Source organism: Manis javanica, chromosome 3 (genome assembly GCF_040802235.1).
Source record: "Manis javanica isolate MJ-LG chromosome 3, MJ_LKY, whole genome shotgun sequence".
In the NCBI taxonomy this organism is placed as follows: Eukaryota; Metazoa; Chordata; class Mammalia; order Pholidota; family Manidae; genus Manis; species Manis javanica.
This window is the reverse complement of record NC_133158.1, coordinates 4,747,060-4,768,226: the sequence shown is the minus strand read 5'-3', so window position 1 is coordinate 4,768,226 and position 21,167 is coordinate 4,747,060. Positions and strand designations below refer to the sequence as shown.

The following is a 21,167-nucleotide window of genomic DNA, read 5'->3' as shown; positions in this document are numbered from 1 at the left end:
TCTACAGAGATGAGAAGAGTCCTCAGGCAGATAGCAGGCCAATGGCCAAAATCGTGTGTCATTGGGAGCCTCTGATTTTATCCCCAGATGTTTGCAGAAGGACTTCAGAATACTAGATTTCCCAAAATCTACTGGGAGAAGGAATTTCCTTTGGAGGCATAAAGGTGATTTCTCTACCAATAAGGTTAGCTGGAGAAACAAAGGGCTCCTCCACGGTGAAGCCCTGGCAACATGAGACAAGCACAGAGTACCAAGCGCTGCAAGGCCCAGGGTCAAGTTTTGGGCCGGGAATCCTTCCTGTTGGCTGTTGGGATCAAGTTCAAAGGGCAAGTCGATCCTTTGTGCACTGAAAACGAAGGCACTGAGGATCCGCAATGGGGATACAGCAATCTTGCCTTGACCTAAATCGATTTGTTCTTTGCTCCCTTCCACAAACATTTACTGAGTACCTACCAGGCACCCAGCACTGTGCTTTGGGGGGGAAGCAAACTGGATCTGATCTAGTGTCTGCTGGAGAAGACACCGCAGAGATGAACACTGCACACGACTGGCACTGCAGCAAGAGCCGCCAAGACAGAGCCCGTGCGGCAGAGGTCATCCCCTAGAAGCTGCTTGTAAGATCCTGGGCTCTATCTGCTTTCCTACGGGAGCTCTGGAAGGCTTCTGTGCTCCACCCACCCCAGGGCCTCAGGGCAGGGGCAGGTGCTGGGGAGCAGGTTAAAGCAGGGCTGTGGAGTCAGTTACTTAACCTGCTTTCAATTAGTTACCTCACCGATACCAGGCACATTCTATAAATACCTGCACCACGAAGGCACAGGACCAGCGAGAGGATGCTTGCAAAGTACTCGGCAAACTGCTGGCTTAGTGTTGGCACCTTCCTCCCGGGAAGGCTCCCGGAGTGCACGCCGTGTGTTGGCCACTGCTCTGGTCCCTTGTGGCACAACGATGGCAAAACGGACACGGCACCCTGCTCCCGTGGCGCCATGCTTCTGACTGATGGGACAGTGAACACAGTCCCTTCCTTGGTAGGTTATTAATATGTTATAAGATGCAAAAGCTGCCACCAGCAGGAAAGCAGGAACTGAGACTGCTGTGGTCAGGGTCAGGGCCAGCGGCGACTCCGAGGCAGCAGTCAGGCGAGCGAGGCCGCGCTGAGAAGGTGGCAGCTCGGCAAGGTCGCGGAGGAAGTGAGGACCGAGCCAGTGCGGAAGGCTGGGGCCCAAGCATCCCAGGCGGAGGGAAGAGGAACTGTGGGCACTGAGTGCAGTGTGCGTGCCCAGGGCACGGAGAGGGCGACTGGGGAGTGGGCACACATGGGCGCCCATCAAGCCAGGCTGCGGGGCCTCTCTTGTGTGTGGGCTCCCACTGAGCGCAGAGTGGGGTCCGGCACAGGCCTGGGGGACTCACTGGTGCAGCCTGCCTCCAGTTTCCCAAGAGCCTGGGTGTTGTATAGGGATCAGGCTGTGCAGTACCTACGTCTGATGAAACAAATCCATCTGAAAATCAGGAAGAAATGTGGTTTGACTGCAATTTGTGGGCAGTAAGGGTGTGTTCTCCCCCTTCTCAATCCTGCACCACCCATCCTGTCAGGGCAACGCAGGGAGGCAGGTAACAGCTCACCTGGAGAGATGGGGGACACACACAATGGGCCCTGCCTGGGCAGGGCTGTCTTGGGAGCCAGGCAGTGTCTGGCTGTCACAGGCACGGTGCCCCTGTTGGAGGAGACCTCTGTGTTCCTGGCCTGGCCAGTTCACAACCCATGGCCCACAGTCCCGCACAAACAGGTTGCTGTGGGTCTTCCGGCCAAACCCTCTATGGCGGTCGTTTTACAAAGGGAGCAAATGAGATAAGGAAATAATGCGAGGCTGCCTATGAGACCTGAGCACTTCCAGTCCTGCTCAGCCAGCCAAGGGCGCTCCCACTCCTGCTGGACCCTCTCCTGCTACACGCCCCTGAGGACATTCTCTCGGTGCACCCACACTGCCTGGTCCAGGATGCCACAGGCCACCGTCTCCTCTCCATCAGTAACTCACCGAGCATTTGCTGCCCCCGAGGACTTGCTGGGCTCATCTGTCCCCCACAACAACCCCACAGGGGCAGCATGCCCCCCACCCTCAGCCACCTCTTAGGTGAGGAAAGTCAGCACAAGGAGATTCAATCACCTGCCCAAAGTCACCCAGCCCAGCAATGTAAAGCCTGGACACCTGCCCAGGCAGTCTGAGCCTTGACCACACTCTAGAAAAGGGCTAATATAAAAGCAACACTACTTTCCAAGCTCCTATGTCAGGTTTAACTAATACGGACAGGCTGCTTGTCTGCATGCGGGAACATGTGCTCTTATGTATCACTAATTAATGACACTGAATGGTCAAAGAGATCTCAGTGTATTTTGCCAGGGGCTGGAAGTTCAGGTAAAAAGGACACTGAATACATATTTATTCATGGAACAAGTAAAAGGGAAGGCCTGGAAATGTTTTGAAAAATGCAGCTGAATACTTTAATCTTCTTGCAAATCAACCAAGACATTGCATAACATTAATCCATATTCAGGGTTAAAAACATACTTCCTATTTCCCACATCTGAAAAAATACTGCTGCACCATCTTGAATTCATCCAGTAACTGTGTTTTAACTGTAATGGAGGGATTTTAACAAGGCGAGTGGCAGGGATCATGGTGACGATGATGATGGTGCCCCAGCGTGCTCTCTGTTCACTTTGTGCCCAGCACGGAGCCTGGCGGAAGATAATCTTGGTAATTCTCAGCAGCCCTGCAGACTGTGTACAACCAGCCCCTTTCACAGGTGGCAGGGGACAGCTGTCTCTGCATCTGGACACCATCCTCCCCACAGGACAGCGTGGCTTCCCTAGCCCTGCCCTCTCCACAGGAGCCCAAGTCGATAGTCCAAGAGTCATAAAGAACCTGGGAGATAAGAGCTTGCCATCGCAGCCTGCTCATAAGGCTGACCTTCCGCAGCACGCTTCCAGCCATTCTGGGGGGGCACCACTTCACAGGCTCACGGGCGTTATCACCTGTCAGCTGCGCCTTGTGAGGCAGGTTGGGGGTGGCATGGAGGGAGGAAGAGGAAGGGCAGGCTCCCGGCTGTTTGCTGCCGGGGGCTTCCTGTCCCCAGTTTAAGGATGTTCCCCTGGCAGGGACAGGTCATTCTAGTAGACAGGGGGAATTCAGCTTGTGGTATTCCTAGCACTCAACCCCTTCAAAAATCCCAGCACCTACTCCTCAAAGGCCTGGGTCTCAGCCCCACAGGACCCCGCTCTGGGCTCACAGTCCAGCACCACCCAGCCAGCATGCCCCCCTCAGAGGCCCGGCTCCCAGCTCTTTGAGTCCTCTCCCCAGCAGCCGGGTTCAATAATCTCCTCCTCCCCTTTCCCACTCCTGGCCCCACCGTCCCCACCCCTCAGCCCTGCAACCGTGGGGGGGCCAGGTTCCTGCAGCTGTAATTTCCATGATACCCACACTTCTCTTTCTACCCTTTCTGGTTAACAATTCTTAACATTAGTCTCTCTGTTGAAGTAAGTGCTGGGTTTCTGCCCCTACTGGAGCTGCTAGGAACCGGCCATGCCACCTGGCATCTCTCAGGGCTGCCCAGCTTGGGCAGTCTCTGTCCACCCGCCATGGAGGGGCGCTAAAATCCTCATAACCCACAAAGTGTGGCCCATGAGCCACCTACCATAACACCTATTCCAGGTTGCACCTGCACAGGATGGGAACATTTTTTGCAAGTTCCCCAAGTGTGGACCTCTGTGCCTAGCATGGGGTGGGGACTTGGGGGCGCACACTGTCCCTACCCGGCCCCATCACCAAGCCTCAAAGGGAAGGAGGTGCCCCAAGGCTCCTGAGCCCCTGACGGGCAGTGACTTTACAGTGGCTGGCAGCGGCCACACGTCAGAGGGCCTCCTGCCTAACGTGTCACGTCGTGTTCTTCTTGCCGAAGTCACAAGATATCTAATACCCGCAGAAGTGATTAAAAATAAGCCAAGAGACAGCGAACCATTGCGACTGTCCTGTCAGCGGTGCAGAGGGCCTGCGTGCGCTGTCACTGCAGGGACTGCAAGTCCCTCTTCCTGTTGTGCTCTTTGCCGTTGACTGACCACGAGAAATGAATGTTCTGCTATTTTCCTATGACAGCTTCAGGATTTATCACCTTTGAAAAAATACAGCAATGACACAAACTCACCCCAAACGGGACTTCAGTCAGGGAGGGCGGGAGAGAAGGAAGGACACAGAGGACAATGAAATGTAACAACGCAACTGAGCCCTGAAATGAAACAGCCGTGAGAAGCAGGGCATCCTGGGGCATTCTGGGAAGTGAAGAGACGTCTGTGACCCAGACTCCCCTGCTGAAGCCAATACCCAAACCGCATAGCCCAGGACCGGACCTTGGAGGCTGATTCCCGAGACAGAACTTCAGAAAACAGCCAGCACACACCTCATCCTGGCTCGGGCCTTCCATGGCTCCCTGCTACCCTTGGGCCACAGGCCCAGCCGAGCCCACCCGCGCCTGGAGGAGCTGGCCCCTGCCTGTCCTGCCAGCTCCCCGGTAACACTGCCCCTGCACCCCAAGGCTGCAGCCACCTGCCCTTCCTCCTGCCCGTCGGACATGCCCAACTGCTCTGGGTCTTTGGAAGTACCATTCGCTAGGACTCCCAGCAGCCGCTTCACTCACGCATGCCCTCAGGGAGACGCTCCTCGGCTGCCCCGTTCTCTGCCCCAGACTCTTGTCCGTCTTACTAGGAACTCATCCATCGGTTGTTGCACTGTGGGTGGTCTGTTACCTGTTGTCTGGGGACTCCTTGGGGCTGTTGTGTCAGCCCCCTCCTCCTGGGCTCTGGTACAAAGGCCTGGGACACAGACGTCCCCTCACTAAAATGTGCTGAATGAATGAGTCACACCCCCTGCCCATTCCATGCCTACTCCCTCCAGTCTCCTTCCCCTGCCAGCAGCCCCTGCTCCCCTCAGGTCCCAGGGGTATCTGACTCTCCGGGATGAGAAGCATGCAGAGCCGGGAGCAGGGACTGGCAGGTCGGAGGGCACTCAACTACACAGGGTGACCTTGGCTCCTTCCTCAGTTGCCTGGGGTCTTGGGTAAACCCTGTCTGCTCTCAGCCAGCTCAAAGCAATCAAAGAAGTAAAATCATTTGAAAGTCAGAAAAGGGAACATAGTTCAGGAAAAATAGGAAAGAACAAAAAATTCCTTCCACATGGCTTGGGATTATTTAAGGGCTGAGTTCTTAAAAGGATAAGGCCTGACTCAGCTCAGGAACCCTGCTCCCGGGACGGCGCCCACCCCACAGAGAGATACTGAGGGATTCTGGAACCTTCCAGAGCCGCTGCAGAGCCACAGAGGCAGAGCTAAGCCCCCGGCAACTCCGAGGCCTCTGGCACATGGCTGGCTTCGGGCATCTGCTTCCAAATCATGCCAAGGAAAGGAGAGGCCACGAGAGCCCTTCCTGGAGATGGACGTGGTATCAGCTCCAAGGGGAGTGATTTCCCACTGTGCTTCCTAAAGTGCCCCAAAGCCCAGCCCCCAAACCATTCTAGGGCCAAGAGAGCCTCCTTTTATTCCCAAACTGAGCGGCTTTGGCCCACCACCCCGGGAGCCTCCACCAGGACCCCAAGGATCCCAGGCCCTCAGCCCCGGTTGTCCCTAAGGGCCTCACAGCTACGGTCCTAGCTTTTGTTCTGGAGGTAACTGATGATAAACACAGCACCTGTGACTGAAGCAGGCTCTACCCCCAAAGAGGCAAAGGTCTGCCCTGAGGACACACAACTCCCCCTCCCTTATGCTCGGCTGCAGCCCCCGGGGTTCTGAGAGCCCCAGTCTCTGATATTCTGTAAACACCCCTGCACCTGGAAGAGATGGCCATGGAAACAAGCTTATTGCCGGGGTGCAGTGCGCAATACGGACAGCTCCTTCTCCGACCTACCGGCGGCTCTGCTTTGCCCTTCCCATCAACAGCTCCAGGTCCTGGCTGGCCAGCCCTCCATGCCCCTGAGGCTCACGCACATTTGAGAAGCACTAGCTTATAGGAATCAGGGTTAAGACCATTTTTCACTCTCCTGAACCCATCCCGTTTCTATAGTGTTGAGGGTTGACAATGGCAGCAGGACACTCTGACCCGCTACATATCTAATGTTCAAAACGGCCAATAAAGACGACTGCGTAGACCCCCCACATCCTCTCACATTAAAGCAGTGCTGAATCACGTTGGGGTGTCCACCTGCACCTTCACAGAGAAGTCACCGAGAAGAGAATGGATGTGTATATGACTGTCCTGGAACTCTCCAGAAGGGAGCCGAAAGGAAGGGCCCCTCTTACTCATTTCTAATCACTGAAGAAGAATGTCTCACTATGGAAAGAAAATCTGTGTCTGCTTGATAATATGTTATAAGGACAGGAAACTGCTTCGTGTATCATGGATGTTTCCAGAACCCTGGTTCCTATTAATCCAAGAAGGCACCTGTCCTCAAGTCAGTATTGTTCCTTTGAAAGATATGTTGAAACTTGTGTTTGGTCTGAGGAGTTATGGCTCTGAAGCCCTCCTCCATGCCTCTCCCTGCAAGCCAGGACAGGTCAGTTAAATACCACTATTCCTGGGCAACCAAACGGGAGGGATTTGTGGGATTCGGCATGATAACGTATTTGGGGTTTACAGAGCTGCTTGTTAAAAGGCCCCTTTCACTTTCTTCTTTTATTTAAGATGGTCCTAAACAATTAAAAACCCCCTTCGACATGCTGTGAGATGGCCTGGCATCAGGGAATATTTCACTTCATTGCAAAATGTCCATGGCCCTTCCCTGATTCATGGAGCTGTGGCCGTCCTCCTGGGCCCCTCTTCACTCAGCCACCCCTCAGGCTGTGTGTCAGGGGGGCGGCACTTTGCATGGAGCCACAGGGTGCCCAAGCACCCCACATGTCCTCCAAGCACATCACAGACCTCTCTCAGGAATTAGCTCTGGTCTCTACCTGACCCTGGAAATCACCATCCGAAAAACTGCCTCTAACACCCCCTTGTCCAGCAGTGCACTGCCATCTTATTCAAAGGCTGGGCTCCAAAGTCAGTGCTTTTCGTGGGGGGTGCCTCCAGCCAGCTTTCCTCCTGGATGTCCCTTGGGCAGGCACGGAGGCAGAGCCCCTGTTCTCAGTAGGTCCGGCACACCTGGATTTCCCCTCGGCTGCAGATGCTGTGGCCGTGTTCAAGGCCGAGCAGCAGGCCAAGCAGGTGGCACGCACCTGGGGGCCACATTGTACACAATATATGTATCTTTAAGACCCAAATTCGCATTTGGTGGGCTGAGGTGCCTGTGTCCTCAGATACTGGGGCCCTAGAATGACCTAGGGAATACTCAACAGCATCTTGCGCCCCCTCAGGGGTACATGCTCTCTGGGTATAGCTTAGAGCACAGCTGGCATCTGTCCTCTGCTTCTTGCCAAGTGTGCATGGTTAACTCAGTTCCCAGACACTAAATACACAAAGTGAAAAAGAGAAAGATGACCTTGGTCTGGCCGGTCTCATGCACCTACGGACGCATTTGGAATAATTCCATCAGAACATGGGATAGGAAAGTCCCTCTGTGATGCCCCCTGGGAGGACACCCTCCCTGACAGTCATCTCCTTCTGGCTAAAATTCCACCATTTGGATGACACAGCAGTTACCAGCTGCCAATCTGCTGACTGGTGCCCCTTTAGGAACTTCCTAAAACATGGATTATAGGCCACATCCTCAGAGCTTTTGATTCTGTGGGTATGGAGAAGGGTTTAGGTACCCACCATCTAAAACATCTCCCCAGAGAATTCAAACTGGCCCACAGTGTGATGAACTTCTGGGTTAAGGTGTTCAAAGGGCACCCCGAATGCTACTATCCATCACTCATACCCTACCACAGTTTATCAGATAAATGAATGTCAACTTGTAAACCAAAGAAGGCATTTGCTTAGAGAACAAACTTTGACAAGGCTGGGGGATGTACCAGGGGATGGAGAGCTTCTGGGTGGTAGTGAAGGTTCAGGGGGCCCTACGGGAACACAGAATCCTAAAGGAGGTGGCTGCAGGGCCCCACGGCCGCCCGCCACTCCGCAGGTGCTGGACTGACCATCAGCTCGGGCTCCATAAAACCAAACCAGACAGACAGAGCACATTTCGCGATGAGCCCTTTCACTGAATGCACTGAATATGTCTCTATGGGTTTCTTCTCTCCTCCGTGAACGTTTCATTTTGAAAACAAGGAAAGTCATAGTATCCAGTTTGGGTCAACCGAAAAACACCAGGCTGGGAAACCACAGGTCATTATGAGATTAAATCTACACGGGGCACTTACCCACGGATAATCTGGAGGTCACAACGCGGACCGCGCTGTGTGGCCGGTACTGGCATCAACTTACCTTGCGATCTGGCCAGTTGTATTTCGCGAAGATGGTGTCATAGGTGTCCACTGCCCCATCGGTGATGAGCATGATGGCCTGGCTGCAGACGCTCCCTTGTCCTGTGTGGTTGAACTGTGGAAAGAAAGAAGCTCAAGCTAAAAAAAAAAAAAACACATCAGAGAGTCGGTAGACCCTTGAGACCTGAGAGCTCCTTGGGCTTGGAACCTCTCAAAACGAGAGGTCGTTGGGCATCAGCAAAACACAACCAATGTAACCAGGTCGCCACATTTACGTTGACACATTGGAACTGAATTCAGACAACAAACAGAAGGGGTTTCTGGAAACACACATGGGGTCAAGAGTGAGATTCTAGGACATGTAAACATGGAGAGTGCTGCTTCAGAATATAAACCCAAAGGCACTGACACAATGGCCTTTTAGGAGCACATAAAATGGGCATCACAATATGTCAGGCAACATTTTCAAAATCTAGATGAGTCTGGTTTGCATGGGTCTGACGGTTACAGGCTGTGCTACTTAGCAAAATCAAGATTTTGGACACTCAGAGAAGAAAGTCAGGAACATGCCAATTAGACTAAAAGCCTAACACCCTGTTTCAGGGTTTGTTTTAGATACGTATTTGTTAGCATGTACCATTAGGTATTAGTTTCTGGATGCTGGTATGCAGAGCATGCTGAAACTCCAAGATTGTGCCCCAACTGTGCCAAACCCCAAATTTCATCAACTGTCGGGTGTACCTAGCATGTAAAAGGCTCCCCGCCTTTATGGGTGGTGGCCAGACTGTGGTTGCTAGAGCTTTGTGTCCTTCCCTTGAATGCGGGGTAAAGAGTTCCCTTCATGAATGGTATTGATGCTACAATTCAGAGCAACACCATGTCCTTTAAAAACCCTACAATTATACAGCAATGCTGTATAGGGCATGGGAAGCACACATGAAGTCTTTAACCTTCAGCAGTGACACGTCCCGCCATCATAATCGGCCATGTTTGTTCATTTATTCTCAAATTATTTACTAAGTGCCCGCACAGGGCTGTGGATGAAACATGCAAAAATTCCTCCCCTCGTGTACTTTATATCTATCTGGAGAGGCATATAAAAATGAAACACATAAGTAAATTACATTGTATGTTTGATAACAGTGATGCTAAGGGGAAAAAAAGACAATATACAAGGGGGATAGGAAATGGGAGGGGGGAAGTTCAGAAAAAAACCAGGGAGACCTCATGGAGAAGGTGACATCTGAGTAATGCCTGAGGAGGTGAGGGTCCGGGGACAGGCTTCCGAGAGGGCAAATGGCCGTGCAAAGGCACTGCATGGGGAAGTGCCAGGCACATCCCGTCTGCTGACCACGACAAGGGGAAGAGGGGAGGCTGCTCTTGGATATGATGCTGGCTCCTAACCAGAGAGCCAATCACACATTCAAGCTGAAGCTTAGCGCTCAGTCTCTGTGCACTTAGAATTCTGGTGTGGAGCTTGACATTACATCTTCAGAGAAGACTATACTTAGTAGGAGGATGGACAGATGGACAGATGGCGTGAACTGCCGTGTGGCCACACTGGGACAGAACAAAGTCAACCCAAAACATGTGCAGGTCACCACAGCAGCAACATGCACAGCAGAGTGGGCAGCTCAGTCCGTGTGTCTGGGATAAGTTCCTTTTTCAGAGCATTCTTTTTTACATTTATAAGATGGGCAAAACATGTTTAGTGGTGGTTGCAACACAGGTTAAACATTCATTATGTTCTGGGCTACAAGTATGAATGTAGTTATCTTTACTAGCCTCTGAGGAAGGTACTATCTATTCCCAGTTACAGGTAGGGAAACTGAGGCACGGGGAGACTGGCTAACTTGCCCGAAGCCACACAGCTACTGTCTATCACAGCCGGGATTTGAACCCTGGCAGTCCAGCCCCAGAATCCACTCCCAGATTCAGCACACTCTGTGGCCTCCCAGTGATGATGTGACGGTCCTCGAGCAGATGGCGACACATGGCAGGACTCCACGATGTTCGGTCCCTTCCCCTGCCTCTTCCTGCCTCCATCCTTTCCAGGCTTGTGGGGACACACGGCCGTCACCAGGGCCACCACCCTGAGAGTGGGTGCTCCTTAAGTCGTGTGCTCTAGGTGCGTGCCCCACTTAGTCCTGGCAGCCACTCGCACAGCTCGGCCTTGACGAGAGTCCTTGGGCTAACGAGCAGAAACACCTGAGAACTGAAGCCGTGGCACCGCAAAGCTGTCCACGCGACTCCTGTTCTACCGTCACTGTCGACATAGCTCACCATCCGGAAAACTCATGCTCAAGAGGATAAAAATCGCAAATACCTCCATCATTTATTCCAGGAACTTCCTGGAAGGACCCACCAATTCTCCACCATCAATCATCAAAGGACAATTTACACCTGAAGGCTCTTTGAGACCCTGTCCTAAAAATCTTCCCATTTTCACATCCATGGATCCTCAACTATGATGTTAGTTTCTTAACCAAGTCTCTTCCCTCCCCTCCACCTGAAAGGCCTGCCTTCAACCAGGCGTCATAGTCTCAATAAATGGCTCTGTCCTTTCCACACTGAGACACCACTACGGTTTTATCATTATAGGGCATTTTCTTAAGAACAACCAGCCCTGCAGCCTTGTCTTACCAGCAGGCTGTTCTGGGGATAGTCTGGGGAGCCTGCACTGCCCACAGCCTTCACGTACTGAATCAACCCAGCAGCAGACCTCAGAACAAAGGTGATCAGTGCCCCAGGTCACCGACGCTGCACAAGGCAATACAAGCTGGACATCTTGGGGCTGTTGTTCACGCAGCTTGCTGGAAAACATCTTGAAGAAACTCTTCCAAACAAAGGGAAAGAAAGGGAGGGAAATGAAGATATCTGAAAAATGCAGGCTGGGAGAAGGGGCTGCCCTGAGCTGTTTATTTAAAAACATCACTTTCCTCTCTCTGGCTGAGTCACCGGTATTCTCTGCAGCAATCTGCAGTTGGGGAATTTTGAAGAATGCAATTAAATTCAAATGCTTTGATGAGTAATATCTCTTCTCTTCATATTTGTCTAGAACTTTTTTTTTTTTTTGAATAGCAGGAGTGATGAAAGTGGTTTCCATAATAATAACAGTGACAAGGGCCTGATGATGAACTGCAATTAGCTCGGTGGTCCATCAGTTAGCAGCGGAAATTTCAATGCATCCTGACATTTAGAGCATTTGGTTGTGATTAACAGTCTTTGAAATGTCACCGAATTTTATTTAATTGGCTAAGAAGAATTTTAAAAGGTAATCACTGCAAAGATCATATTCATCGCCAAAAAAGATAATTGCAGTTGTCACATGACAAGGTGGATGCTAACTACTGTGGCGAACTGGCTCTGTATTCTTACAGAATCTAATGAATGCATCGGAGATCAATAGCTGGAAGGGTCTTAGAAGTTTATTTGAATGTTCCTTTCAAAGCCATTGGTACAACAACCGCAAGCCTTTAAGTCATCTGAGCAAACACTGAAACTGAAATGCAGGTAATTGCAATGCAGAATTAACTTTGCTTAGTTACAGGGACCTCTGAACCATTCTAAGCTCCAGCCACAGTTACAGTTTCGTGTGTGTGTGCACGCGCGCACATGCGTGAAACAGAGACAAAAGTGTCTATGTGTTTGGGAAGCAGCTTTTTATTTCATATTGGCTTGCAAAGGCAGGCAGAATACACAGGATGAGAATTACACCACTTAAAGGTCATGTTGATGAAGTGGAAAATAGCTAACGCTTCATTTTCATGGGAGATTAACCATCTCTGTTTTTGAAAGTGTTTGGCTGTTTAAAAGCCCAATGGCAAAAGATGGAAATGCTTCTCTCTATGGGATAAAAGGGCTCTTTAAAAGGTATAGCACCCACTGTCCACCACTCTGAAGCAGGGACATTTTGTAACATTTTTGTTCCTTCCAATTCTTGCTTTCTGGAATTTGCATTTTGGCCCAGCACATTTTTCTGACTGGCCAGACCCCAGGGGGTTTTTACAGGTAAAGGAGAGCAGGTAGGTATGAGGAAGATTTTCCTGGTTCACCTTGAAGGTGTTGGGAGAGAAACATACCTGCTTGGAGGATACAAACATCTGAAGCCTAAGGGTGTGCTTGGTGAACCCCGACTGCCAATTATACCCACTGGTCTAATCCTGAGCTTATGATATGACACAAAGAGTTTTGGGGTCAATAAGCTAAGCACTGGGACAAACACATTTTAAGAGGTCTGCTCAGTACAGAGCTTCTGAGGCCTCTGACGGGCAGCAGTGAACTATGAGTCTCCGAGAGGGGGACGGAGGGCCCCACCTGGACCCCAGCACCCACACTGGAGGAGGTTGGCAGACCGGTATTCAAACTGGGCATGCACTGCGCAACCCCAGCTGAGAAGTGTCTGCAGACAAAACTGGGAAGTGGAAAGGGTAGGCTAGGAAAAGAAGAGAGGACAGGTGAAGGGGAACAGCTCCTCCTGCGGCTGGCCGGCCAGGGAGCAGGGCCTGCAGGAGTTGAGGCTACCTCGTGCCTCCATGATCATGGAGGTGGCACTTCCCACCCAACCCTGAGGCCGGTGCCGCTGCACCGTGCTGTGTTCTCGCCCTGGTCTCCCCAGGCTGGCCTCATGCGCTTGGGAGCCGCACCACTGGACAGGCTCCCAGGCCTGGTGGAATACTCTGCTGTCATTCTTAAAATTCGAATAACTTTGAACAGGGGGTATGCATTTTCATTTTGCACGGGCCTCACAAATCATGAGGCCAGTGCTGGGGCTACTCTTTTCTCTATTTTACGGATGGAGAAAATAAAAGTAAGATGGAGCACAGTTTCTCAAGGCTGCAGAGCAAGCTCCGCCTGAGTCAGGCTTCTCAGCCTCACCCGCCAGACTCCAGAGCCTGCGAACTTCCCCGCATGACGGGCGCCTCCTACCCCTCACTTTTAACACCGCCTCTGCCAAAGAGCAGGAAAACAAGAATTCACAGCAGGGCAGATTTCCAGACAAGGGGCTCTGCAGTCAGAGTAGCCACCCCCTGGCTCTGGACACTAGGCCGTTGAGACCAAAGAGCCAGGTTTTCCCACTGTGATGAGTCCTTTTGTGACACCCCCTCAAAAGAGCCTGCTGGGATGGAGAGCTTAGTGTCTCCGAGTCCTGAGAAGGTGCCTATCCAGGGTTCAAATCAGAGTTTAAAGGTACAGCTAAGCCCTTGGCTCTGGCAAGTTTATGTTTATAAATTATGAATAAGCTGTTAGCAGGGGTGTGCTTCCCAGACACCGAGTGTAACGAAAACGTTAATTAGCTGTGGCTAACAGCCCCTTGGAGAGAGGTGGGGGGAAAGGCCTTGGGTTTATATGGAGGAAGCTGATGCAACACCTTCCGTCTGCATTTTTCTCCCCTCTGCAGTCGCGATGCTGGCTCGGGACTGAGGCCTACATGGCCTTCTGTGTGAAAACTGGTAGGAGTGGTAAAAGAGTCAAGCTTCCATAGAACAGGCCCTTCCCTCCCTGAGCTGAGCTCTGGCAGGGCAGCCCCCACGGCCCCTCTCCCCGCCTGGGGCGGCACGATGGCACCCTCCTCCTGGGGCCCCCCCTGCCTTCCAAAGGAGCCGCCGCCTGCCCATGCTAATCTGCTGGTCATTTCATTCTCTGTTTGGCCTCTAAGCTTTTCCATCCCCCATGTAGCCAATTCCCTGAATTGAACTCCTGCTGCTTGAAATACCTAGAGTGCTTTTTCTGCTTTTAACATCTGAACAGCTATCTCACTGGGACAAGCCATTTTGTGTCACCCAGATAATTTAATGGCCTTTCTGCTACTGCCCTTGTTTTTCAGTACAGCAGCCCGGAGAATGTTGTTGAAAACCACGACAGTTCATGTCGGTCTCTGCTCAGACTCCGGTGACTTCCCATCCCACACAGAGAAAGAGCCCAAGCCCTCACTGGAGTCTCTGAGGCCGCCCATGACGGGCTCCTGCCACCTCCATGAGCTCATTCCCAGCGCTCTCCCCCCTGCGTACCTACTGTCACCCTGGTCTCCTTGCCACACTGTAAACATGCCCAACGTCCCTGCTTCAGGGCCTCTGTACTCTCTGATCCTCTTGCTGGAAGCTTCCTCCTTAAGACATCCACGGGGCTGCGCCCCCTCTTCCCTCAGGCCCCTACTCTAGCATCGCTGCGTCAGAGGGGCGCTCCCTGACCTCCCCGTGTGAAGCGGCAGGTCCTTCTCATGCGGGAACAATGGCCCTATCGCTCTCCACAGGACGACTCACTCCATCTCTAGCTTCCCAGGGGATCTGGGGTCAGCAAATGCCTTCTGTAAAAGGCCACGCAGTAAATATTTTAGATTTTACAGGCCATATGGTCTCTATTGCCATTAATCAACTCCGCTATTACAGTGCTGATGCATAAGCAGGGGGCGTGGCTGCATTCCAATAAAACCTTGTTTATGAAAACAGGATGCAGGCTGGATTTGGCTCATGGGCCATAACTTTCCAACCTTTGTGCTGGAACATAAGGCCCATTAAGGACCTCCGACTACGTCTATTCTGTTCTCTGGTGTAGTTCCCGTGTCTGACATTAAAAAGCATTCGACATGTGCTAGTGAAATAAATGACACAGCACCTGCATTGATGAATATACTCACAATACTTCCTACCACCTTCCCAGAGTAACAAGAACACAAAAGTCACATGTTGTTACAGGTTAACACAATTGGATTCAAGGGGCAGAATCGCCAGCTCAGGACCCCCCGAAGTATTTCATCGGATGTTAACAGGTGCTGCTAGAAGAAAGGGTTCTTTGTTCAGAGAAGTGTGAGAAACAGCAGGCAAACCAGGATGGTCCCCCCACTGCAGTACTTATCAGAGCCTTGCACATGTTACTGTGTACTGGGAATTTCCCAGGTGCTAGACAAAAGGGAGGCCAGCTTGGGGCACAGAGAAGCCCTTCTGCCTGTGAGCACTGCCGCAGGGAGGGAGTCAGTGCAACACACAAGGAGAGGTGAGTCTACTCTATGGAGAACTGGCATCTCCCTAGTGAAAAGAAATCTGCATTAGAAGGTGATCAAGTGGCTAAGACACCAGTGGCCCCTGGAGCCACCCCGCAAGTGGGTGAGTCCCCGACCAGACTGTACCCCACGGACCAGCCTCCCTCAGTGGACTTGGACCCAGACGATTCAAATGGCCAGCCTCGCCCCCTCATCTCACGCCTGGACCCTGCTCACTGGCAGCTGGGGCTAACAATTATGCTGGTCCACACCTCAAGCAAAGCAAACAAAACACAAAAAACTGTCTCTTCTCCTGGACACGAGAAAGGCAAATTCAAGAGGAGCTTACATCGCTGAGAATGTTGAAGGCCTCATTCAGAGCTATATCCAGCATCCCGATTCCTTTGGCGAAAAGTTTGTCCAGATGCTCCCGGAAGTGCTGAAACAACAAAGCAGAAAATCCTCCGTTAGCGTCCGTCCCGTCCCGGGAACGGCGGTCCTGAATGAGCAGATGTATGCTAAGGCAAGACCGGTCTGTCTCAGGCCCCAATGCTCAGAATTTTGTTTTTTCTTTTTAAAATCCAAACCGTACAAGCTTATTCAATGTAAAATTTACCTTCTGTATGCATTTTTCATTTTTTAGCTTTGGTTACATTTTAGGAAAAAAATGTTGGTTGAATTCTGATGAAAAGTACTTAATTCATCTACAATTTCTGCTTTCTTCTCCAGTTCCACCTCCCATGACTCTGTACCCTTCTACCCTCTACTTTGTCACTCCTCATCACGTTTAGGACTCTGTGCATGCTGCCCTCCGCGAAGGACCCACTCTGCATCCACTGCCCGGCTCCCCTGCTTTTGGGGCCCCAGTTTGGACACCACCCCTTTACTACCCGCAAGTGCCCCCAGACCACCTGCCTCTGTGGCTGGCTTGGAATGCTTCCTCTGGAATTCCTTGAGGGCACTCCACGCTCAGCGCCACCCGGCACTCAGCATTCCAGGTGTGTAGCTGCCTGATTAGATTCTGCCCCTGCTCAAGACTGACTTCCTAAATCAGGGCGTGTCTGGTTGCCTACTCGGCCCCCACGTCGCGGACGGTGCTCCGTCACCATCTCCAAGGGGCAAGGATGAAGCCCGGACCCTAACACAAGGACTGTCATTACGGCGAGGGAGTCACAGGAGAGAAATGAGGAGCCTGAAGGAATCAACAGACGGGGACCTCTTCCCGAAGCAGCCCCAGGGCCCTCCTGGCTGTGTTGGTTCCTGAGCTGGAGGGCAAAGGGAACGAAAGGAAGTGACTGTAGAGCCCACGCGCTCCCTGCTTCTCAACAAAGGGTCAAGAGTGGGCCAGGAGCGTGCCCAGGGACACGTGTGCACTCGATGCCCACTGGCCAAGGCTCGCGTCATCCCTGGCATTCTTTTCCAACTGACCCATCCCAGAGCCATGTATTTTCCACTGAAATGGGTTGCTCTCTTCCCAGAGGCATCCACAGCCTTGTCTGCTGGGGAACCGGCTGAAGGAGTCACCAGAAGGCAGAGGAGCAGAAAGGGTGGGCTCAGGGGGAGGGTGGCTGGTGATCTCCCCCCAGCTGGGGAGAGGCTTTGCCTTACAGTGCCCTGGGGCCCAGCCATGTGGCAAGCGTGCCATCAGCATCCAGGTGGTGACACCCGCTCAGGATGCATCTGCTGGAGGACCCCAAAACCAGTCCCAGAATCAGAGGAGACCACAGTGACTGATCCCAGGACATGGCTGATGCTTCCAGACGCTGTTCGGCCTGGGCCCTTTGGGAGGCAGCAGGCCTGCTGGTCAGAAGAAGGGTAAGGGGGCAGGTTCGCTGGCAAACTGGACAGGGATGTTCTGGTGGGCTCCTCACGGTGACTGGGCTTCAACAACATCCAGGCCCAACGTGAATCAAGGCTGGACTGAGGTTGGTCCCTCACCCTGGGGATACTGACACAGCACACAAGTCCCCCTCCCTGGCACCCCACTTCCCTCATGCTCGCCAGAGCGGCCACAGTCATGGAAGCCTGCCCCGTGCTGGGTCCTTAACAAATAACATGCAACAGCCCTGGGGGTTCCATGATCCCATGATCCTGCTGGGCAGATGGGAAGGCTGAGGCCAGCGCTGCACTCACAATCCCACCCCTCCCAGCTGCCTGGCCCTGGGCCTACCCTGGGTCAGCTTCACCCATGCAAATGCCCCCCTTCTTTCTATTATATACCTGCTGCTTTTTGGCAGGGCAAGTAACGCAGGTACTGGCCACAAGCTCTATGCCTGGGCTGTGGCTGAGCCTACAGGTGTTACCAGGTGGCTCAAGCGATCGGGAGAGGAGCGCTCAGGGCCGGGGAGCTGGCAGAGCACACAGCCAGGCTGTCCTTCCTGCCTGATGCTCAGGGCCCAGCAGGAAGCTGTGCGCATGGCATGCCCTCCATGAGTATTTGGTGAACAATTAAGGCATTCACTGAATCTGAGGAAGCCCAGGCATCCTGGCTGCAGGTGAGCAGCGTGGTACCAGAACAGATAGGTCTGCCTTTTCCGAGAACTACGGCCCTCGGAAACCTGACCTGTGGACGGGTGGTGACCACCGGAGGACTTCGAGCCAGCAAAGAAAGTGAGTTACCCCAGGGTGGTCCCCAGAGACCCTACAGGCCAGGGAGCATGAAGACACGACATGCCCAGCACGCAGCGTGCAGAGAGGCTGATCTTTAACAAGCCCCAGGTCCACACTGCAGGGACGGACCCTACCTGGCCAAGTCGGTTCTAGTCATCGGGCATTTCTGTCCACTGCATTTAACTGTGCTCAGTCACATGAGTTTACACAGCATTGTCTTTCTTAATAAATACAGCAACCCCATTTAATTTTCCTTTTAATCTTTGGGTAGCTACGCATCATGTGCAGAAAGACGCTTGAGGACATGTTGCCTTTTGTTATGGGACACTTAGTGCAAGAGACGACAGCACATCCTGGAGTCCCCTCACTTAGCTTTTGTAGCAAGGTCAGCTGTGATTTTGTTTCTCTCTGGTGCAAATCCGGTTCCTGTATTAGATGGAAAAAAGCCTTTCCTCAGCTAAAGGGTTTCCAAATGAGGTCGCAGGTGAAGGACTCTCTGCGTCTCCTCACCCCGAGCTCCCTTTCCTGCCCACAGGGAAACCCGGCCAGGGCGCCACCCTGCTCTTCCAGGCTGCGCTCGGCCCTCAGCCCCACGCTCCAATCACATGACAGAGGTCCCGCTGTCACCTGCAGTGCTGCGGCCCTACTCTGAGCTTCCCTGTCCACTGTGCTAGTCATGAACTACACACGGCTGTCCACATCCAATTTAATTATAATGACCTAAAATTGAAAATTCACATCCTTCGTCACAACGGCCACATTTCAAGTGCTCAGCAGCCCGTGTGGCTAGTGGCTGCTGCATTGGCCAGTGATGACTAAGACGGCGCCCGTCACCGCAGATGGTCCTATTGGGCAGCGCTGGCCGGTGGTCTTCCTTCCTCGCCAGGCTCTGCCCAGCACGGGGCCAGGGGACCTGCGGCCTTGTTCCCAGGGGGCATGCACGACTTCTGCCCGTCCAGCATCCATGCCCCTCCTTCTGTCTTCCTTGTCCCTCACTGTCCCATAACTTAGATGGTTAGGGTGAGGCTAGCATCTCTCTCCCTCTTTAGACACCAAGGGGTGAGCCCGTTTATCAGGCCTTCCAGCCTGCGGACTCCAACCCGAATTCCTTCCTGCACAGTTGGGCATGCATAGGCCCCAGGCCCTGGGCCTCTACTGAAACGTGTAAGAGGAGAGTCTCTCTCCACCGAGATTGCTGAGAGGCCAGGGAGGAAGCCCGGGGCCGCTGGCAGCCGCCTAGCAACTGCCCAGCAGAGCGCACCTGAAGGCGGGCCGGTGAGGCCGAGAACAGAGCCCACAGTACAGGGGCAAGACAGCGCCAGGCCAAGTGACCGGAGCCCTAGATCCAGGCGGTGCCTAGCTCCTCCAGGTAGGTGAGCCGGCAAATGCATGTCCAGGCCTGATCAGAATCAGGTGGATTGGGGCCACTTATCGGAAGGACCCTGATGAGCAAGTCCGTCACAGTGACCCTGGCTGAGACACATGCCCTAAGTCCCCCTGGGTCACAACAATCCTCCTCATCCCTCTATGCCCTGGACTCCCTGCCCAGCCGCCATCACTGCGCTGCGTGTTTTCCGTACATTGTGGCAATGCCCAAGCCAGACGCAGCAGCATGGGCGGAATGGCCACTGATCCCACTACCCAGGGCATGGCCCAATTAGCCCAAGTCACATCCTGACCCCGTGCGCTGTAGGGCAGAGTCTGGGGGCAATGAAGGGGCCTGGCTGACTGCCCTACAGCCTCCTCATCAATACAGATTTCTTTTTCTGTATCTGAGTGTGTCTGCTCTAAGACTCAAAATATGTTATATTTATGCAAACATACCATTATCATTGCATATAAGCAAGTGGCATATAGACCCCATAGATGTTGGAAAAACAACAAAACAGAAAGAAAACCAGGAGACTGAATCCTGGTGGTACCACTGACCGGCTACAGGAGGCAAGCAGCTTTGACCCCCCAGACCTCAACTTGCCCCCTGGGAAGTGGAGATGGGCACGCTCCCACCTAGAGGGTGGGGGAGTGGGCACATGGGTGCCTTGGAGCAGCAGGGCAGGGGCCTGATTTCCAGCTCCTGCTCCGATGTTCACCCTCTCCATTAGCCTCAGTTGGACATGACTTCATCTGTGCCTTCATTTCCCCCTGAATGCAAGGGGCATTGGGCTGACCTCTCCTGGTGTGACAGGAAAGAGGAAGCCATTTGAAAGACCGTGGATGACAGAAAAATGAGGCCACTTCCATTGCACATTCACTAAAAGATGTCCAAAAAAAGCCTACAAGACTTTATATCTCAAACACCTTCTATGCCAGCTTCTTGGTCTGCAACTTTACAATCTAATACATCTTGAAAAATGACTCATTTTGCCCTTCAGGGCCCAGGTTTTATTAAACGGAGAAAGACATGTGGTTGATTTCACTGACATGGAGCCCTGCGTGGCTCCCGGAGCCAGCAACAGGGAGCAGAAGGTTCCAGACTGCCCGCATCAGGAGGACACCCCACAGCCACTGAGGGCCAGGAGGTGGCCAGTTTTTATTCTTTTTCTAAATAAAAATAAACAATTTATTGGAAATGGTGACAGCTCCATTTTATTATTAAACTTCAACAAAGGAGGAGGACGGTGGCTTTTATCTTTGCTCCAGGCACTCAGGGAACACATGCTGCTGCCTGGGAAAAATGCCTGGCTTCCAAAGCAATTAGTGCAGCTTAGTGCCTGGGAGATAACCATGGAGAGCACCACGCTGCCCGAGCTGGGTGCCAGTGGGCAGGCGAGGCCGCTTATCTCCCAGAAACAGTTGCAGCGCCCGGCCAGCGAGGGTCTTGGGGAATTAGGCCTCTCCCTCCCCCAGCACTTGATTTAGTTGATAACTCTCTCTGTGATAACAGCCATCGTGTTTTTTCCTCTTTATATAATTATGATGAATGTTTGTGTTCTCCTAATTAAGAGCAGAGGCTTAATATGGAAAGGGGGCATCAGGAGACAAAACAACCCCCCGACCCCAGAGCCCCCTAGAGCCGGTGGTCGTGGCTAGGGGGGCCGAGAGGGAAGGCTAACAGCCTCCTATCCGTGATGTGCGTCAGGTCACTCTAGTTCGGCGGTCTGGGATTTTGTCTCCATTAGGGCTGGGCAGGGGTCACCGCAGCCCCTCGGCCGTGGAAGGCTTTCGGAAATCGCGT

General features: G+C 52.7%; 1 protein-coding gene across 7 annotated transcripts in view; it reads right to left on the bottom strand.

Moving 5' to 3' along the window:
- CACNA2D3 (calcium voltage-gated channel auxiliary subunit alpha2delta 3) overlaps nucleotides 1-21,167 on the bottom strand; it is a 699,185-nt gene that overhangs the window by 310,756 nt on the left and 367,262 nt on the right. For all 7 annotated transcript variants that reach the window (XM_073230729.1, XM_073230727.1, XM_073230728.1 and 4 more), the window contains exons 10-11: nucleotides 15,732-15,821; nucleotides 8,405-8,518 (exon numbers count right to left, since the gene is read on the bottom strand). In XM_073230729.1, the coding sequence (XP_073086830.1) occupies nucleotides 8,405-8,518; nucleotides 15,732-15,821 (204 nt within the window). The remainder of the gene's footprint in view (nucleotides 1-8,404; nucleotides 8,519-15,731; nucleotides 15,822-21,167) is intronic.